General features: G+C 40.8%; 1 protein-coding gene across 1 annotated transcript in view; it reads left to right on the forward strand.

The window, feature by feature from the left end:
- Positions 1-19,153, forward strand: part of dab1a (DAB adaptor protein 1a) — a 198,594-nt gene extending 179,441 nt beyond the window's left edge. The window contains exons 13-16 of the mRNA XM_036581581.1: positions 4,969-5,601; positions 9,843-9,967; positions 11,955-12,058; positions 17,971-19,153. Of these exons, the coding sequence (XP_036437474.1) occupies positions 4,969-5,601; positions 9,843-9,967; positions 11,955-12,041 (845 nt within the window). The 3' untranslated portion in view covers positions 12,042-12,058; positions 17,971-19,153. The remainder of the gene's footprint in view (positions 1-4,968; positions 5,602-9,842; positions 9,968-11,954; positions 12,059-17,970) is intronic.
- The last annotated feature ends 982 nt before the right edge of the window (positions 19,154-20,135 follow it).

Consider the following 20,135-nt stretch of genomic DNA (forward strand, 5'->3'; position numbering starts at 1 on the left):
TTAGATCTGCAGATACTGACCTTCTACAAACACCTTCTGTAAAACACAGAAAACATGGAGAGACTTGTTCAGTTATTCTGCTTCTAAACTGTGGAACTCAAGTCCACCTTTTATTAAGCAGTAAATCTTAGTGCTCATTTTTAAGAAGCATCTAAAAACGTCTCTCTAACTTGGCATTTAATTAAAACTCTACATCTCATGGTGTTTATCTTTTAATTTGATCTGTCATTTCCTTATGATTTTAAATGAATACTTATAATTTCTTTTATTGCTGTTTATCTATCACATGTCTGTAAAGCACTTTAAAAATTATTATTATTATTATTTTTGTGTGAACTGTGAAGTCTTAAAAGCTTAATACATAAATAACAATATAATTATTACCTATCATTAACAACCTATTGGTTAATGATAAAGTTGCTATTTATAGGAGCCTGTTATATGTTAATATTTTTGTCGTCATTTTGGCCTCCAGTCTGCACAAAAACGGCATTTCAGGTCACTAAAAACTGAGATTTTGGAGCAGACCCTCCAGGGTAGAGATTTTTTTAAATCTCGCCTTCTCCATTTTTGTATGCATCAGAAAAAATATCTTTGTAAAGAAAGTTTGGTAAAATTGACCTAATTTAGCTTTACTTTATCATTACACCATCAGTCAACAGTTAGGAATTCCTGTTGTTTTCTTAATGCTTTAGACGTAGCCATAATGTTCCATTCAAAAACACTGTCACGCCTTTCAGCAACTTTTTGCATCACATATGCTGATGTTCTTTTGTGGAAACTTGTGTGGAAGTTTTGAAATGCTTTTGCTGCGAATGTGGATTAAAAAAAATCTACAATTTCAGAAAAATCAGGATTCCTGAGGACACAATTTCAGAGAAATTCTTTAAACTTGTAGCTTGCCTGGCCCAACTCAGAACCTACTTGCCCTACCTTCTCAGACTCCTGCGGTTCATTTCAGATAACGAGATTACATTTCATACACTCCTAGTCATGGCAGCTGAGTCTCTTCGGCTTCATTTGACTGAGGAGTGAATCATTTCATCCTCTTTAACCACGACTACGTGCTCCCACCTTAGCCCGGATTAATTTTACACACTTTTCTGTGTTTATTGTTGTGGAATAAGATGCTGGTAATAAGCAAACAAGCTTAAAAAAGTTTAATTAAATTTCAGTTTATGCCACTGGTGCAGAACATCGTGTCACTAGCAGAGTTGCTGAGTTTTTTTTCACAGGGGAGAAGTTGGGAGCCAAGAGGAAGTGATGTGCTATCAAAAGGAGCCCTTCCTTCCTGTTGGGTCCTCTCTAACGATCAGAGGGACAGAAACAGATTCTCAGATGTGCGGCGTTCATGTGTGGTTTACAAATCGGCTGTGCTGTTTTGTTGTTATCAGGCCCTTGCGAATGCGCTGCTATTGCCGTTGTTGTTCTTATTGTTGTTGTTCATACAGCGGCTCTCAGCGTGAAGCCTCTCTCCGCTCCCAGCTCGGCGTAATGTGGTTTCGCTTCCTGTGGCGTTCTCTGATCTCAACTCCCTATCAGCAAGCAGATTTTAAATAAACATGCAAGTCACATCCATGTCATGTATGTGCGCTGCACCTGTGTTGCATCAGCATCAACTTTATGATGTATAATTAAAGAATGACAGACTCTTTTAATTTTGTATTAGAACAGAGCAAAATGCAGTTTAGGTGTTTTATTTGTGCTTTATTTATTATTATATGTACAGTATTGTGCAAAAATCAGAGACAACCCGTTCATTTATTTAATATCCTTACAAAATTGTCACTATATACAAATTACTCTTGTTTCAGTGTCAGGGGGGAAAAAGCACACAATATGTATTTAATAGAAAAGTGTAGCCTCAACAACAAAACAGAAACATCTTTTTTTTTAATCCACTCTTTGCACTTATTACAGCTTCCACTCTTTTCAGGAGTCTTTTTAAAGAAACCTGCATGGATATTTTTCCACACCTTCAAAGTTCAGTCTTAGAAGTTGGCTGCATTTTCTGCTTCTCACAACTCACTGGTCCATAAAATTTTACTCCACATCTCAGATGTTCAGTTTTGTTAGACTTGTGCTAGTCTAGTGGTCTATTTCTTTTTCTTAGTAAAAGCTTCTTGACAGCTACACATCCTTTCAGATGCTGAGATGTTTTCTCACAGTGAAAGGATGGACAGGACCACCTCTGGATGTTTCAGACCTGAAGCAAGATTAGAGCTTAATTTTCTCCTCTCTCTCAAAGATTAAAGCTTTCAGTACTGTTTATCTGATGGTGACACTTTTAGTGCTCTGCCAGGTCTTGCACAGATGTTAGGAGTTCTGTGTTGGAAGAATTTTTAAATAATTTTTGACCACTTTGTCACTTGTTCTCCTTTGGCGTTCCCCTGTAATATCTTATATCTAATCTCCTCAGAAATATCTCCTTTAGTCATTTTAGATGCACATAAGAAAAAAATCTGAAAGGCATCTGAGGTGTGTTGGGGTATCAGTGACATAATATCAGTGACACCTTTGGGAACAGATTTTGTTGGGAGGGCACGGCTGTAGCTCACTGGTGTTAAGACCAGAAAGATGAACGAGTGAAAATGGCAGTAGGTACACAAAAGTATGAAAGTAAAAAGTGGACAAATTAATAGTATTAATATAAATTAATACTTGGAGTTGGAGGCTTTTGTGTAATTTCCTGACTTCATTTAACATGTTTGGGTAAAAAATAAAACGTGGCCAATGGTTATAGCACATTATATATGTATGTATGTGTATATATATATATACACACACACATATGTGTGTGTGCGCGTGTGCATATAAATATATCGCTGTTGTTGGAAGCGATTTTCTTCTGACAGCAGCAATATGTTAAATTCAGCAGAGTAATTGTGCATTAAAACATGCAAAAGTGTGTTCTTTGTAGAAGGCGTGTTCACTTAGTAAAACAACAAAACACATCATTTGACCAGGAGTGCCCAAACTTTTGCGTAGAACTGTATTTTCTGTTAATTTCCTATGTTTATTTTTTCCATTTCTTTGTAAAACACTTTGAGCTGCATTTTGATGTGTGAAATGTGCTTTTTAAATAAATGGTTACTAGAGATTTCAGTGCCTTTATTCTAGAGCTTCACAGTTATGAGGAATGAATAGTAGATTTTGCTTGGCTTCTTGTGCAAAAGATCACACGCTGCTGAAAAAAGCATGGAAATCTTACTCAACCATATTTTATTGATGTTATATAGCTTTTTATATTTAGGCCTATAATCATAGCAAAAGTCCCATTTGGTTTCATCATCTAAACTGTCACTTCATGATACTGTGCAGAATGTTTGCAAGGTGTGTGTGTGTGTGGTGTGTGGCAAGGACAAGATAAGATTCAGGTAGTAAAGTCTGCACTGGCCATTTGGGAGAAAGAGGGAGATGTGCAATGAAATAAGGGCTTGCGTGATATGAGTCAGGGTTTTATAATGGCCTCCTCTAAAGAGAGCTCCTGTTCATTAGGCCTGGCCTATTGTGAGCAGTAATTACTGCAGTTCATTTGAGCTATAAAGACCTTTTCACTCAGGAGAACTGGGTCATCTTCCTCTACACATCAAGAAGTCCACAGCTTCACTCCAAGCCTCTTCAGCTGAATGGTGGTGCTTAAAGCTTATAGGGTAATGAGTTCACAGTGGCCTGTGTCTCTGTGCATGACTTTGAAGTAAAGATCTACAAAGATCTATTAGACTTGATATTTGATATTTATCTTGGTCTTTTGTTTTCTGGGGTTCATTAACCTATAGACGTCTAGAGCTTGTGTCATTCTGCTATACATTCATTGTGCATTACATAATTATTTATGGGTCATTATCAGTACACTGTGCCTTTTGGACCTCATAACTTAAAAAAAGTGACTTAAGATTGTAATTCCTTTGAATATTCATCATACCTAAAAGACTGTAGACTACCCAGACAACATCTGGGTCAATCTTAAACACTCACTTTTCAATAGCAAGCTAACATCTTATGACAAAACCACAAGTTATGTGCACCTTCTGAAGACGAAACACAACATACATAAATTATGTTTATAAAGTACTGTAGAAACTATAGAGGCATTCTTAGAGAGATATTTTGTCCCCCTTAACAGTAAACCGGGTGCTTATGGGTTAAAATATGCAACCAAGATCCTGAGGGACTCTGGGCTCTACTAACTGACCTGAGTCTGTCATCTAAAGGTCTAAAAAGACCTAAAAGGATCTAAAAGACTTGCTTGGTTTATATTCTTTGAACATCTTGGAGACATGTTCTGGGCCTAAACCATTCAGTGATTTATAGACTAGTAGCAGCACTTTAAGATGTATTCTGTGTATTCTGTGACCAACTGGAAGATTTTAGAACCGGAGTAATGTGCTCTGACACCATGTGCTTTGGCCAAAAAGCAGCGTATAGAAATCAAACAGAAGAGGTCCGAGAACTGATCCCTGGGGTATGCCGCACGTCATAGCCAACCTATCAGAAATGCCAATAGTGACAAAGTAACTCCAGTTTGCCCTGAACCAATTACTGTTGCCAAATTTCCAAGCTGTCCAGCTTTATTCTGTGATCTAAAGTGTCAGATGCCCTGCTGAGATCTAGTAAAACTAAAACTGATATTTCACCTGAATCAGTGCTGCATATCATTTACTTTTTTTATAAGAGCTGTTTCAGTACTGTTTCAGTACTGTGGTGAGGTCGGAAGCCAGATTAAAATTTGTCAAAATAACCACTTTTTTGTTAAAAAAAAAAAAAATGCTGAGTTAATTGAAAACAACTTGAACTTGGCTATAAAAGGAAGATTTAATGTAAGGAAGATTTAATGTAAGTCAGCAAACTGGCGAAACAAGGTTAATGGTGGGCAATATATCGCAATAGTTTTGTACCAAAATATTTAGAAAACTTCCATCCATCTCTCTCTTTCTCTTCATCCCTCCGTTCTGGCGCCTTCTGCAGGTTACGTGACGATGGGAGCAGTGCCCCCAGCCTGGGCGCAGCAGCAGTTTGCGGCTCAGACGCCACTAGCGTTCGGGGTGCAGTCACCGGTGCCCATGGCTCAGGTCCTGCCAGGAGGTCAGCCTCTGATCTGGGGTCAGGCCAACTTGTTCCCAGCTACGCAGCAGCAGTGGGCAGCCATGGCTGGGGCCCACTTCTCGCCCGCTGCCTTCATGCCAGCCCAGACGGTTGGGCCACTGCCGGCCGCCATGTTCCAGACACTGGCGCCCATGCAGGTGGCAGCGGCTGCGGCGGCCTCTTGTGAGGCGCCCGTAGTGGCCGTGGCTGGGGCAGGGGTGGGGCCGGTACCAGGGACGTCGGCTTCTACCGCTTCCAGCCCGCAACATGGCGAGCGCTCGCTGCCCCGGCAGGCCAAGATGAGCAAGGAGATGTTCAAAGACTTCCAGATGGCCAAGCCGCCGGCCGTGCCGACGCGCAAGAGCGAGCAGCCCAGCCTGGTCTGCACCACAGACGCCTTCACCAGCTACTTTAGCCGTGTGGGCATGGCGCAAGACAATGACGACTGCGACGACTTCGACATCTCCCAGATGAACCTGACACCCGTCACCTCCACCACGCCCTCCACCAACTCACGTGAGTCACTTGTATTATCAAATAATTATCACAATCTAGAATTTTTCAATAACTATGAGGTGGTTTAGGGTTTTTTTTTTCTAAAGCCCTGAAGAAATGCTACATGTACCTTTTGCTTAGTTGACAAGGAAGGAGAAGATGACTAGCTCTTCATTTGCATGACATTTAAGAGAGTCATAGCTGTTTTCATTGTTGACCTTAGAGAGTAAAAAAGGCTGTGAGTGTGAGGAAATGTCTCAGGACTAGAGTAGATTTTATCAAGAAAAGGATGTGTGATCAGGACATTAAATCAGGTGTAAATAAATCAAAAAGCTTTTGTTTTCTTCAGGGTTCAGAATACTCTGGCTTTATTTTCTCTAAGCAATAGAAAATGCAAATAATTATCGATTATTATCTATATCAAATCATGATGAGATTTGCCATAAAGCAAAGCCAATAAGACCTTTTTTCACTGAGGAAAACTGGGTCACCTTCCTCTACACATGAAAAAGTCCATGGCCTCACTCTAAGCCTCTTTGGATGAATGGCAGTGCTGAAAGCGTATAGGGTGATGGGTCTAGTCATAATGGCCTTTGTCTTTGTGAATGGCCTTGAAGTAAAGATGCATAAATGTGTGTTAGCTTTAATATTTGGTGTTTGTTAACCTACACAACTGATGTGCATTGCATAATTTTTTATATGAAATCCCATAATTCATAGTTACATAATGCATAATATTCACGTTCTACACTCTATAAAGAAAAGGTGTTGACATTTTTACAGTTCTTTGTTTATTTCTAGAAAGTTTCTTTTCAGAAAGCAAGAAAGTATATACAATTTTAATTTTTCATGAAATTCAAATAATAAAATATCTGCTCATTTATTTACACAAATGTTGAATTAAAGCATTTTCTGTTATGTGTACTGTATGATCAGATTTTTTAGGGAGATACAGGGCTGTAGAGGGTTCTACACTGCTTGACAAACATTTGAACACATTACACACACTATGTAAAGGTTATCATTTTTGAAGTGGCAGTGAGGGTGGTGTGAATCATGAGATATACAGAGTGTACAGGTTAACACAGAGCACTGGACATGTGGCAGTTTTTTTTTCCTTCCAAATTTTAAATATATCTTTACTTTTGGGCACTTCATAGGTCATTTCGCCATTTCGGCTTCTGACATGTAGAACAAATACACTGTAGTGTATCTACATCAAAACAGGAGGTATTCTATAGTTCATCATAACAATACATGTAAAAAATGGTTACTTCATAGCAAAAAGAATAAATGTTCTTTAATGTAATGTATCCTTATGTTAATGTAAGAAGATTTTATTCCAAATACTTTATATTGCAGTATATTGGTAATAATCAAGTAACAAGCAATTTAACTATTTCTATTCAACTCAAATAAATAGTTTTAATGAACCAATGCAAAGTTTAAATGTAGATAAACAGTATTTTATTCAGTATTTTATATTTACACAAAAAACCCTTCGTTATCTTGTTTACAGTGTACAGGGCAGCTGGTGTTTTAGTTAAAAGTTTCTATTATTTTACAGAATTCAACAATTCTGTATAATTCAGTGGTTCTGATGTGACCAGTCATTCAGAGTGGTTTGATATGAAACGGTTCATGGTAGAGAAACATGCTGGCTTGGATTTCTTTACAGTGGTGGTGATGGGAATCAGGATTCTCAGTATCTACAACACAAATATAGCCATTTTGCTTCCAAAGTGAAATGATTTAAAAGGTTTTAGCTCAAGAACCATCTTAAAACATTGTCTCAGGTGTCAGGCAGTGTATTCATAACCATTTCATGTAATAACTTTCTGTAAGGAGGCTTTTAGTGGTAAATGTCTGGTTCCTATCATCACCACTGTTAGCAGTTCTCTACAACAGAGCATTTCAAATCAAACCACTCTGAATGACTTCTTAACATCTTAACCATAAAATTATGCAGAAATTTTAAAAATTGGAATTCCTCTTCAGGACATTTTGATGTGACAGTGGTTATTGACAAACTTTCCCACATACTCTATAATGCATAATACCCCCAGATTAGCCACCCTCCCCATCCTTTTCTCCAGCTGACAAATCTTATCCCTTTCTGACATCCAGAATTAGCTTGTAACTTCCACTTGCACTTTGATTTTCCCTGAGCTGCACACTCAGTCTTTTCCCCCCTCCCAGTGAAAGGTTGAGAGGTGGCCTTTGATGCTGCTGTTGCTCATGGGGCATTGTCTTTAGTCAGCATGAAAATGACAATTAATAATGCGGTGAAGAGGGGCGAGAGACAGGCAGAGAGAGTGAGGAAAGCGAGCGCATGAGCCATTCCCAGCTGCACGCTGCAGCAGAGTAGGGTAATTATCACCAGTCTCTGGAGAGCTATGCATTGTGTGTTCAGCCTGTTTGGATCCTCACAGTCCTGTTGTGCTAATTACTGTTGTGGAGGAGTGCTACACTGTTGCACCAGCACTGCAGACACACACACACATACGCATTCACACACCGTGTGAGGTCAGACTCATTTATGAAGTGACAATGAGGGAGCATGAACCACCGGGCCTTTTGGGGTGCATGGAGTGGGCAGGCTAATACATTGCGGACCCATCATTGCACCGAGAGCCTCAGGGATGAGAGAGAATGTGTGCTTTGGGAGGTTAAACAGCTCTGCTGTAGTGCTCTGTTATGTTTGGATGAAAAACAATGTTTCTTTGACCTAATCTTTACTTCCAAATAAATATTGGTTAAAGCAGTTGTTTGGCCAAAAATCAAGTTTACACAATTTTCCCTTTGCTCAAAATAGAGTCCATCAGCTGCTGACAGCCAAAGTTTGCTTCTTTGGCTGTGCACTGGAGCTATGATGCTAATGTAGCCAACAAGTATTCAAAGCTTATAGCTGTTTAGCATCATTCAAAGTACATGTCATAATAGTCTCAAGTAGCACAACAAGTCAGTGGTGTCCAGTGTTATCCATGAAGGGCTAATGTGGCTGCAGGTTTTCATTCCAAACAAGCAGAATCACACCTGACTCTACCTTTTTAATCAGTTGGCTAGGAGTCCAACAGAGCAAAATTACCTTCTTTCTCAGCGTGATGCTAGAAAATGCCGGCATCTGTTAGCTGACATAACAGAACTGGCAGTTAGCATTCTCCTACAAGCGTGTTGAGCCGCTCATTAATGTTCCATTAAGGATTACCACCTGCTATTGTCCAGGTTTTTAGTTGCCTGTACAGGAAAAAATTCCATTCCTGGACATCTGGACATAATCCAAGCATTTTCAACCTCAACATTGGTATAACTGTTTGGTAAAGGTGCACTGCTGGTGACATGTTTATTCAACAAGCACTGAGAAGATTAGGTTTCATAGCTGAACTGATGACTGTCTATCTTAGACTGCACTGTGAGCAAAACTATCTGTCCACTGAATTTATTCAACCTTCCAGCTTGGTAGCATTATTAGTGTAGAAAAGTCTGGCCATGACTAAACTGGGGAGAAAGTTGGGTAAAAATAAAACAAAAAATAAGGATGAATTCAGGATAGAAGATGACTGCTACTACTGTTTTTAGCCATATGACACAAGTTTGTCTACTTTGAAGACAATACAATATCTCAGTGTCAAACCAGAAACCAGCATGTCTAGGCATGGTTTAGGTATGCAGTTTGTACAATGCTATTAGCTATATTAGCCTAGTAGGTCATGTACAAAACTAAAGAAGCAAACAGACACCAAACAGACATGAAACATCAAGCACATTTGGGCAGGAGTAAAGGTTTACCTTTTTTTTTTTTGGCCAAACTCTATCTTTAACTCTTAGTCCTAATGTGAGTGCATTTCTTCAGCAGTGGCTGGTTGCCTGGCTCCAAAAATGTTCCAAACGATGGATTAATTAACTGACTGCAAATGAGCCACATCTTTTCCAGTTGTAAGTGCTTAAAATTTCAGTGCTTTTTCTGAAAAACAGGACTCCAACGCCACTCGTCTCACATTAGCTGCAAATGTGTTTGCAGCTTTTTAGAGTGGATGAACAACAGCTCAGACAGTGTAAATCTGCTAATGTAATTAAAGAGTTGTGATCTGCATCCACTTAAACCATTACCATCCATCAGCCAGGCTCTGACCCACCATTACCACAGCAATGGGAGTCTTTGAACTATCCCCTCTGTATGCATGTTGCAAGTGTACAGTTAGTAAATGCTGTTGTATGTTTGGTTTAATTGACTGTATTTTTATCCTGTGTGTTTTCTGCAGCGCCCACCCCGGCTCCTCGGCAGAGCTCCCCCTCAAAGTCCTCGTCCCAGGCCAGTGACCCCCCAACCGACGACTCGTTCGGGGAGGCGGAGGGCAGTCCCAGCCGGAGCGGAGAGGAGGACGCTGTGAGTAGCTCTTAGTTGAGGTCACGCATGCATAGTCACTGTTCGTGATGATGTTAACTGCATAACATAAGTACACGATTATTTGCATAGTTTGTAACAAAGAATTCAATTTACATTCAATTTAAATTCTGTATCAACAGGTTCAAGTCTACACAACATTTTTCCCTTATATAAAAGTACACCATACTTTTGTCATCATCAGCAATAGCTGATATCTAAGGACTAAAGAATAATATGCATACAGCAAAGCAACCGGTTTCCCAAACCATGGAGAGTTATTTAACCCCTGTAATGGCCAGGACCCACTATTTAATGAGTTTTGGGATGATATGAGCTTGGAAATTTAAGGGGTTGAAAAAAAGAACCATTTCATGTACAGAGATCTACATAACCATAAAGATAAATACTTGCACGTCACTCATTGAGGTCCAGCTGTTATCAGTCACACTTTTTATAGTACTGAAGGTCAATCTTCAGTATAACCCAACAAGCACATTTATTGTTAATGTATAACACGTTGCCCTTGACCATGCAAAGCTCAATAGCTTCCAAGCTTTTCGATAACTCCTTTATCCAGTTCCTCATAGAGGTTATGAGGAAAAAAAAAAATAACCCTTGCAATAAATGTGTCCTCTGCTTTATTGAGATACGTTGATGAATCGCCATGGAACTGAGCCAAACATGGCAAGGCAATCACTCTCTCCTGATTGGCTCATTCCTTTTATGCATTCCCTTCCATGGATGACCAACATTTGGGGCCAATAATATGTTAAATTAGCCCTTGGAGGTGTCAGAAAGACCATTAAGACATTATTAATCGCACTTTGATACCTTTCATATATCACGTATCACTCTTCTTTATGAGTAATCTCCCTATATGAGTGTGCGTTATGAGGCCTGATGAATTAGGAAATAAAAAATGGCTATATTCTGTCCTATAAGATTAGTACGTATATTTTCATGCAGAATGAGAAAGAGAAAGGGTGGAGCCTCACAGCAATCACCTCTGACCTTTAATTCAGGAATAAGTCTTTTAATGTTAGTTCCAAACTGTGCTGATGGTTTTAAAACACACTCTGTGCCTCTCTTGCTGTCTGTGTCTGTGAGTCATAAGAGAACCCCCACTTGCTTTCTCTTTATCCCTTCTTTCATCTTTCATACGAACAAAAAAGTTCAATTACTCTGTTCAAATTATTCTGTAAGTAAAAGAGTGTGCCCACCCCTCACTCACTGAAATGTCATTAGACGCCACACACACACACACACACACACACACCATACAAAAAATACACCCACGCGCACTCAGTCGAGGTGTTAAGAGCAAAACACCAGGAGGGCATCAATTCAGCAAGCTCAAAAGTGCTTACATAATGCAGTCCAGAACCTTTTATAGTACAACATAATAATGTGCTGAATGAAAAAAAGAAAGGGATTTTGCATGAACACTGACAGACAGAGGGGTGGAAGGGAGTTTGGATGAATAGATGGCAGCGTGGGTGGGTGGATGGATGGATGGATGGATGGAAGGAAAGATGAATGATTGGATGACAGACTGCTTGTTGATTTCTAACTGCTATGATGCCCTCTGCTTGCAGCTTTTTCCTGTGCTGTTTTTTCTCCTTTGCTTAATTTCTCTCCCTTTCTGTCTCACTCTTTCACCACCTCCGTTCTCCGTTCCTTTTCTTCTCCATCATTCTGTTGCATTCCAATCTCTCACACCACCTGTTTCTGCATTTCTCCATTATTCAATCTCTCTTCTCTGTTCTTCTTTGGCATGCTGCCAAACACCCTGTCTGTCATACCTTCTGTCCTCTGTCTTTTTTTTTTTGCCATGTGTTTTTATCATCCCTTTCACTCTTTCCTTTTCTCTCTTCTCTCTTTCTGTCCATTTTGCTTTCTGTCACGTTATTTTCAATCATTTCTCTATTATCTCTATCACCCCCTATCATCTCTCTCTTTCTCTGCTCTCTCTTTTTTCTCTCTGCAGGCTGGAGACGCTCAGTCTCCGTGTGTGAGTGAGCCTCAGGCAGAGTGTGGTGGCTCTGAGCCGGACAGTCCTCAGGTCGGTAGCTAGATAGCAGCAGGTCAGGGGTAGGTATCTGTCCTCTTTTCCCTCCTCCTCCTCCTCTTCTGCGTGTCGGTGGCCTGCTTCAACCGTGATGTCCATCAGCACGCCTTCACCTGTCCACCTCCGTCCACCATCGCATACACACCTGCAACATCCTGGTCGTGTGTTCTGGTGCTCTCTCTCTCTGTTTTATTCTATTTTGTTATCCTTTTGCTTTCTCTCTCTCTCTCTCTCTCTCTTTGCTTTCCTTTTCTGTTCCGGTCTCTACTTTTCTCCCTCTATCTCTCTCCTTCTCTGTTTCTCCTTGTACCCCTTTCTCTCTTTCTTTCCGTCTTTATATTTTCTCTCTCCCCGGCTCCCTTGTCTTTGTTTCTCCTTCTCTATCCTTCTTCCTTCTCCCTGCCTTTTTTCCCCCCTCTCTTCACCCTTCTTTTCCCTCTCCTTGTCTCGCCCCTGCCTTTCTTTCTTCTTCTCTACTTTCTCTCTCTTTCTTTCTTTCCTTCTCTCTCTCATTTCTCCACCCTTGTCTGCTGCTACATATGATGGTATGTGCCTTGTGGAAACTTCATTTAAATTTCTTGTGAAGATTTTGCTTTGTCTCTTGTGTGTGAGTGTGTATGCGTGTGGGTGCCTGTGCGCGATTGATTGTTACCTTTATTCCCCTAAAGTTATCTGAGGTGTGTGAGTATCAGAGCTGTTGAGTGGCATTGTTTTGGAACAGCATTGTGGCATGGCATATCCATGAACATCACAAACACTCCGCATCTAAGCATCTGTCTTGTGCTGTGCCTTTGAGTATTTCAAATGAAGTTGTGAAAATGTGCATCGCACCTGTCACTGCACAGGAACTCAATATAAAGACTCAATATAAAGTTTGTCACTGTGTTTAGAGATTCAAGTTAAGTTCTGTGTGTAACACCATGGGGAGAAAGTCATGTTCAGATTTTATAGATTATTACAGTGAATTTAACTTTAGTTTGGCATGACTGTGTAGTAACAGCCAGACTTAAAGGTTTATTCAAGTGCCAAACGACACTACATTACCGACTCAATTCGAACACCCGCTGTACAGTATTTTTTTTCCTTTTTTTTGTATATTTTCCCCAATTTTCTCCCCAATTTAGTTGTATCCAGTTCCACCCACTAGTCAGGACTCCCCCAGTCACACGATACCACCAACACTAGGAGGGCGAAGGCTAACACAGGCTTCCTCCAAGACCTGTGAAGCCAGCCGCCGCTTTTTTGAACTGCTGCTAATGCAACGTCATTGGCCAGCCGAACGTGCTTGGAGGAAAGCGCCAACCGCCAGTTCTGCTGCGTCAGCTAACAGACGCCTTAACTGACTAGCACCGCGCTGGAGGGAGAAGGGGAGCCATCCTACCCACCCAGAGAGAGCAAGTCCAACTGTGCTCTCTTGGACTCCTGACCACAGATGGCTGTAGCATCACCAGGGATCGAACTCGCGATCTCCTGATGATAGGGCCAACACGTGTAGATGGTTGTGCCACTCGGGGGCCCTGGTGTACAGTATTGTGGCAGCATTATGCTGTTCCGTAACTCAGTCCTAGGTACGGGTACTGTGCAATTTTACATTCTTTACTGAAGTGTGCCTCCGTTAACTACTGCAGTGTACAGCTGGAAGCTCAAATGGGCTCCTTGTCTGCCTGAGAGAAGGCCACTCCCTGGCTTTGCTGTATAAAACTTTAATAAAGTGAATCAGAAGCAGTGCTGTGCGGCAGTGTCTGCATGCAGACTGATCTGCTGGCCTCATTAGGGCAGTCTGAGGCTTAATAAAGTTGGACGACCAATGAGACATGCACAGAGACAGCCCCTCAGGGAAGAGCAGGGTTTATGCATATAAAATGTCTTAAAAATGCTATGGGGCAGAAAAGGGGACTGCCCCCATTGGGGCTAAAGGCTCAATGGAGCTGTCTCCTCTTTGGTCTTGCTGGGCTTAGCGACAGGCTTTTTGGCCAGTGTGGACAGGGAGATTTTATAAATGTTGGCCCAGTCTTCAGTTCCTCACTCTTCCAACTATAAAGCTTACATATTAGCGTCATAATAAATAATTCATGTAAGTTTCTAAAGAAAAAATTGTAATGTTAATCACTGTAATATAGGCCTAAGGTTCAAATGGTTTAAAGTAATTGTTTTAACATAAAATAGCTATTTTTAATGTACAAGTGTCTTCCTTGGAACGAAGAGCAGTTTTGCCTAAACAATGATTTGACGGTTTTCTTTTTCAACCAATTACTAAATGCATCCCATAGGAGGTGGAACCTGAAAGGTTTGAGTGATAAGTGCTGACATCACAACAAGAAAATGTGTGGAGTATGTCACAGTCTTGAAATCCAGACAATCATAAAATGCATATAGCCACTGCTGTAGAATCAATTCTGCTAGCAAATCACAGGGCATGTTAAAAAAAACAGTCATGGAAAAAAAAAGTAAACATGCAAGTACAACACTGTTTACAAAGAAAGTTGGGATGATGTGCTAAATGTCGTAAAAACAGAATGCAATGATGTGCAAATCAATTAAACCCTACATTTAATTTAAAATACTACAAAGGCAACATGTTAAATGTTGAAACTGAGAAATTTTATTGTTTATATGCCCATTTTGAATTTGATGCCAGCAACATGTTCCAAAACATTGGGATGGGGCAAGAAAAGACCTGGTAAAGTTGTGATGTGATGCAAAAAAATAAAAAAAACACCTGGTGGAACATCTCACAGCTAATTAGGTTAACTGGCAACTGGTCGGTAACATGGTTGAGTATAAGAAAAGCATGCCTTTCTTTTCATAAGATGAGGGATTCACCACTCTGTGAAAGACTGCATGGGCAAATAGTGCAACATTTCAAAAGTAACGTTTTGCAACGTAAAATAGCAAAAATTTACTTATCTATGGGACATAATATCAAAAGAAATCTCTGCATGTAAGGGAAAAGGATCCAGAGAAATCTCGGCATGTAAGGGACAAGGCCGAAAACCAGTAGTGGCTGGCTGTGATCTTCGCACCCACAGACGGCACTGCATTAAAAACAGACATGATTCTGTAGTGGAAATCAGTGCATGGGTTCAGGAACACTTCCAAAAACCTGAACATTTGAAATTCCTTTTGGAAATCATAGACACTGTGTCCTCCGGTCTAAAGAGGAGAGGGACCATCCAGCTTGTTATCAGCGCACAGTTAAAAAGCCAGCATCCCTGATGGTATGAGGGGGCATTAATGCACATAGCATGGGTGACTTCCACATCTGTGAAGGCACCATTACTGCTGAACGATATATGCAGGTTTTGGAGCAACATATGCTGCCATACAGACAATGTCGTTTTCAGGGGAGACCCCAAACTTTTGGATCAGCTACCCTATATCAAGCAAGAATGGGAAAACACTTCACTTTAAAAACTACAATTGATCTCATCAGTTCCCAAAAACTTGTAGTGTAGTTAAAAAAAAAAAAAAGAGGTGATGCAACCCAGTGGTAAACATGCCCCCGTCCCAACTTTTATAAAAGTGTTGCTGGCAACAAATTCAAAAATGGGCATATATTTTTCAAAAATACAACAAAATCTCTTCAAACGTTTGATATGTGGTCTTTGTACTATTTTCAATTAAATATAACATTTAAATTATTTGCCCATCATTGCATTGTTTTTATTTACACTTTGCACAGCATCACAATGGAAACGAGGTTGTATGTTCAAAGCATTGAATCTCTTTCATAAAGTCAAATGAACCTGGCATACTTCTGAGAGAACATCATCAAATTTATTCTCTTTAATATTCTTTTAAAGCAAAATATGTCATAGTTAAAGCTAATGTTGCTTACGAGATGGGGCTTTCTATTAACAGACAAGCAATAGGGGCCATCGCGCCCAATCAGATACCACTGTGTTCTCAAAAATCAAGGTGCCTGGTATCAAGACAGAGTATGCAATTATTTTATAGGCTAGCGCTGGTGTCAGCTGTTTCTTCAGTTTTGCTGTTGCAAAGATCTATACAGCTTCCTATTTAATGTTATTGCAAACCAACAAAGAAAACACGATCATTTCATTAAAACAGCATGAAAAGCTAAGTGTCTCCAAACCTTAGACAGATGCATGTCTGAAGCAACAAAGCAGAGTATTTTATGTTTCTACCAGACTGTCTCTTTTGGAGGACACTGTCCCTGCAGGACATCTGTAGCAGTACAGATGATGACTGTGTTCCTCCTAGTCTCTGTGTGTTGTGCATGAGGCAGTATGGCGGAACACTGCCAGACGACTGAGGCGGATGTATTGGCTTAGAGCCAACATGTCATCAGCAGTTGTGGAGGATAAAGTGGAATGTCTGAGGTTGAAGCTGGTACGGCGTTTCAAGCTGTCTCATTCATGTCTCTGTTCAAGGCTGGCACTCCCTATAGCGGCGGTTTCTCTGTTCAGCGTGAAGGCCTGTACGCTCCGTTCATACTTTTTCTGTCTCCGACAGGAATTGCCGGTTCTCCTCCCCTTTCTTTTCTCCTCTTGTCCCTGTCTTTTTTCTTTTTATCAGTTCCTTCCCTCTATTACTCTCTGAGTTGTCAGTACTTGCCTGGATCTGTCAGGCTTAGACTGAGCACCATCCTTTCCTGTCTTCTCACTCTTCCATTTCTCTCTTGGTGAAAGTACTAGTGTATACGTGAGTCATAATTATAGCGTGCTGGAAGATTCTGTCGTGTCAAACTGATTTGTGGCCATGGGCTTGTCCAGGCTATAGGCAAGACTCAAAGCTTCAACTGCCTGCCAGTTCTACTGCTGTTTCTGAGCTTTCTCTCTTTCTTTATACCCGTCCGCTGAGATTTTTTCACACAGCTTCCTCCTGGGCCTTCTGCTTCTGTCCTGCTCTCGATTCTATAATGACTGGAATGGTGTGAACTATGAAGAAGGGCAATAGCCTATCCCAATGAGATCTAGAGCAGCTTTACCGCCTGGAGCGGTTACACTTGTAGCAGGTTATTTTTTCCCTGAGCCATGGCTTTGCTCCCGGCTGAGGCAGGTGGAGATACCTCATCATCTCCAGTGTATTACTGACAGTCCGCTGAAAGAGCTTTACTGACATCTGCTGTCAGTCTGGATGAACTGCATGTGCCTGGATAATATTTAACACTAGTATGCCAGTTGCTGCTGTTATCTTATTCCAACACTTACTGCCCATTTTATCAGATACACCTTCCATATAGGAGCACTTTATGGGTTTACAATGACTATATGTAGCCCATCTTTTGCTGCACAATTTGTCGGTCACCCTATACTGCATTTATCAATGGAAAGGAACCATGCCAGGACCACCACTGACCAGGTATTATTTGGGTGGCGGGCCTTCCTCAGCACAGTGTTGCTTGGGTTTGGCAACCAAAAATATCCAACTAACAGATGGAGTAAAGGATGAAAAATGCATAACAGATGGACTATAGTCATAAACTGTATATATGCAAAGTACTCCTACACTGAAAATGGCTCATGATTCAAATGTGTCAAATGGTTGCACAGGGATAAAATTTCTAAAAAAAACTGCTGTAGTTTAGTTTACCACTTTTGGTAATATTTATGTTGATGTATCATTTAATATGCAACCCCATTTGACACATTTAAATATGTCAATTTACAGGAATGGTTAAGCGACCAATCAAATGTATACAATTTTCCACTTACCCAGAGGTAGCTGATCAGCCAAATATGTGTGATAAAATGGCCAGTGAGTGTAGGTACAAGGCAGGTGCACCTATTAAGCTGGCAATTTTGTGTATAATCAGGACATTCTAGAAACTGGATGATCCCTTGTTCACATTAATAGACTATTAATAGACTATAGGATGTCAACACTGCACTCAAATTAAGAATCTCTTAAATGTGTCTTTTTGTTAAAGTTGCTGAAAGTTAAAGTGATCCAGTTTTATGTCTTTGTCCAGGGGAAGGACCCTCTCTATGCCCAGATCAACAAAGGGAAGAAGTGAAGGATTATGGGAATTCTGCACACAACTGAACAGTGCTGGGGGGATCAGAAGACCAAACACAAGGGTTGAGCGCCCTGGTGTGCGTGTGTGTGTGTGTGTGTGTGTGTGTGAGCATGAGAAAGAAAGTGAGAGAGAGGGGAAAAAAACAGAATGTAAGAAGATTGAAAGTTGATGATGGAGTGTGTACGTGTGTGAGCTTTGTGTGCATGTGTGTGTGGATGGTCTTTGGAGCTCAGCTGTGAAGGTCACCCCAGCCTCCATGGTCCTTCTCTCCAAGCAGCCATCTTCTCCAGCTGCGGCCAAACCTGGAGAGGCTTAACCCAGCCTTCAGTATCCCCGCCCCCTTCTGGACTGCACTCTCTCTCTCTCTGGAGGAACCACCGACCAGACGCTTTTATCTCCTTCTCTCCTTCCATTTCTCTCCTCCTCAGGAGGAACTGACTCTTCTCTGTCTCAGCCACACTGTGTTTCCTGCACTCATGGACTGGCAGTGGGATAATAAGACACAGTTGATGTAATGATAATGATGACGATGATGATTCAACTCTTCACCCCTCACAGCCTTACTAGCCCTGTTCTGCAGCCTTTCTCTTTTTTCTCGCCTTTGTGCATCTCTCTTCTGCTCTCTCTTTCTGTCTGACCTTCTTACTCACTTTCCCTTTCATACCGTCTCTCCAGTGAGACTGTGTAGTATGAGTGGAATCTTGGAGAGGTGCCTCATTCCAGTGTACGTACACACACACACGCACGCACACACACCCACCCACCCAAGTGAGAGTTCAAGAAATCACTGCTTCATGATCCAGCAGAATCCCAGGCTCCGCACTGTCATCCCCTTTGTGTAGTCCAAGCCAGAGCAATCGATTACAAAGTAATCCATTCGGATCCATTTACGGGATTATGTGATTCATCCATTTGGGTTTGTTTGGTTTTCTTCCCCCATCTATTTGAGATTCTGCTGCTAGAGAGCTATGCAGAAATAAAAAAGAGACTTCGTCTCTCTCTGTGGACCCTTCAGAAAGAGACCAGACTCAAGGAGTGACTTTGCCAAAATCTCTCTTTTGTGGGAAAGACTTCCGAGCAGCTCATTCAGACGGAGAGGACTTTGCAAAGGCATGGACGTTGCAAAAAAAAAAAAGCTGAATCTGTGACTGAACTGTTCCTTCTCTATAGCTTTTGTACAATACTAATGAGAAAAAAAATCAAAACCATGACATTGAAAATGGGATTTTTATTTTATAAGTCAGTGGAGCCCTTGACCTGAGACGTGTTTTAGGGGTAAACATGGCTTTAAGGCATCAGATCATTGGTTTGCCAAACTCATTTTGTAAATAATAATAATGATAACAATAATGATAACGACGATAATAGTGTTCATTCTGTCCGCCGGACATCTGTGCCATAAAATAGGCAGGCTTCAGTGATGCAAGCTTGAAATGGAACCCAAGCAATATCAACATGTGTCCAAAATCCCCCTGCACCCCCTCCAATTCTTTTATGTTGCTGTCCAAGTCAAAATCTGTTGATGTTTTGTTTTCTCAGCAATGTGGCTGTCATTCATTAGAGACTGAGGAACTGCCTCCAAACCGCCGTGGCACAATGCTCGCTGTACGATGGTTGAGTGGGTATCAGTTGGACCACTCTTTCTAATAGATTACATTACAAATACATTACAATGCCTTCGGAAAATGGGGTGCCAGTGATTATGCATCCCAAACCTTAAAATTCATTAAGTCATTGCAAAGGTAAGGTAGCTAAAGTATGGAAAAATCACAGTGCACTTAAAATACATTTGTAAAGTGCCCTTGGGTTTTTCTAAGTCAGTGCATATTTCAAATATATTTCAAATAAAACCTACATTTTTGTGAAACTTATTATAAAACCTAGTTGCGTTAAGTAAAAATTTAATGATGTGGTATTTTAGCGCTGTCCAGTTTTATTCCCAGTCTCTCCAGTTTTGTACTGTGGAAGCTGCTAATTGTGACCTGTGCATCACTATTCATAATGCAGCAGCCACAAAATATGCATGCCCCATATATTTACATATGCGCTCCCATGCTCACTCACACAAACACAACAAGATGTTTACACACACTTTCAAATACATGACAGCACCTTAG

The sequence above is a fragment of the Colossoma macropomum genome, unplaced genomic scaffold (assembly GCF_904425465.1).
Source record: "Colossoma macropomum unplaced genomic scaffold, Colossoma_macropomum, whole genome shotgun sequence".
Classification (NCBI taxonomy): domain Eukaryota; kingdom Metazoa; phylum Chordata; class Actinopteri; order Characiformes; family Serrasalmidae; genus Colossoma; species Colossoma macropomum.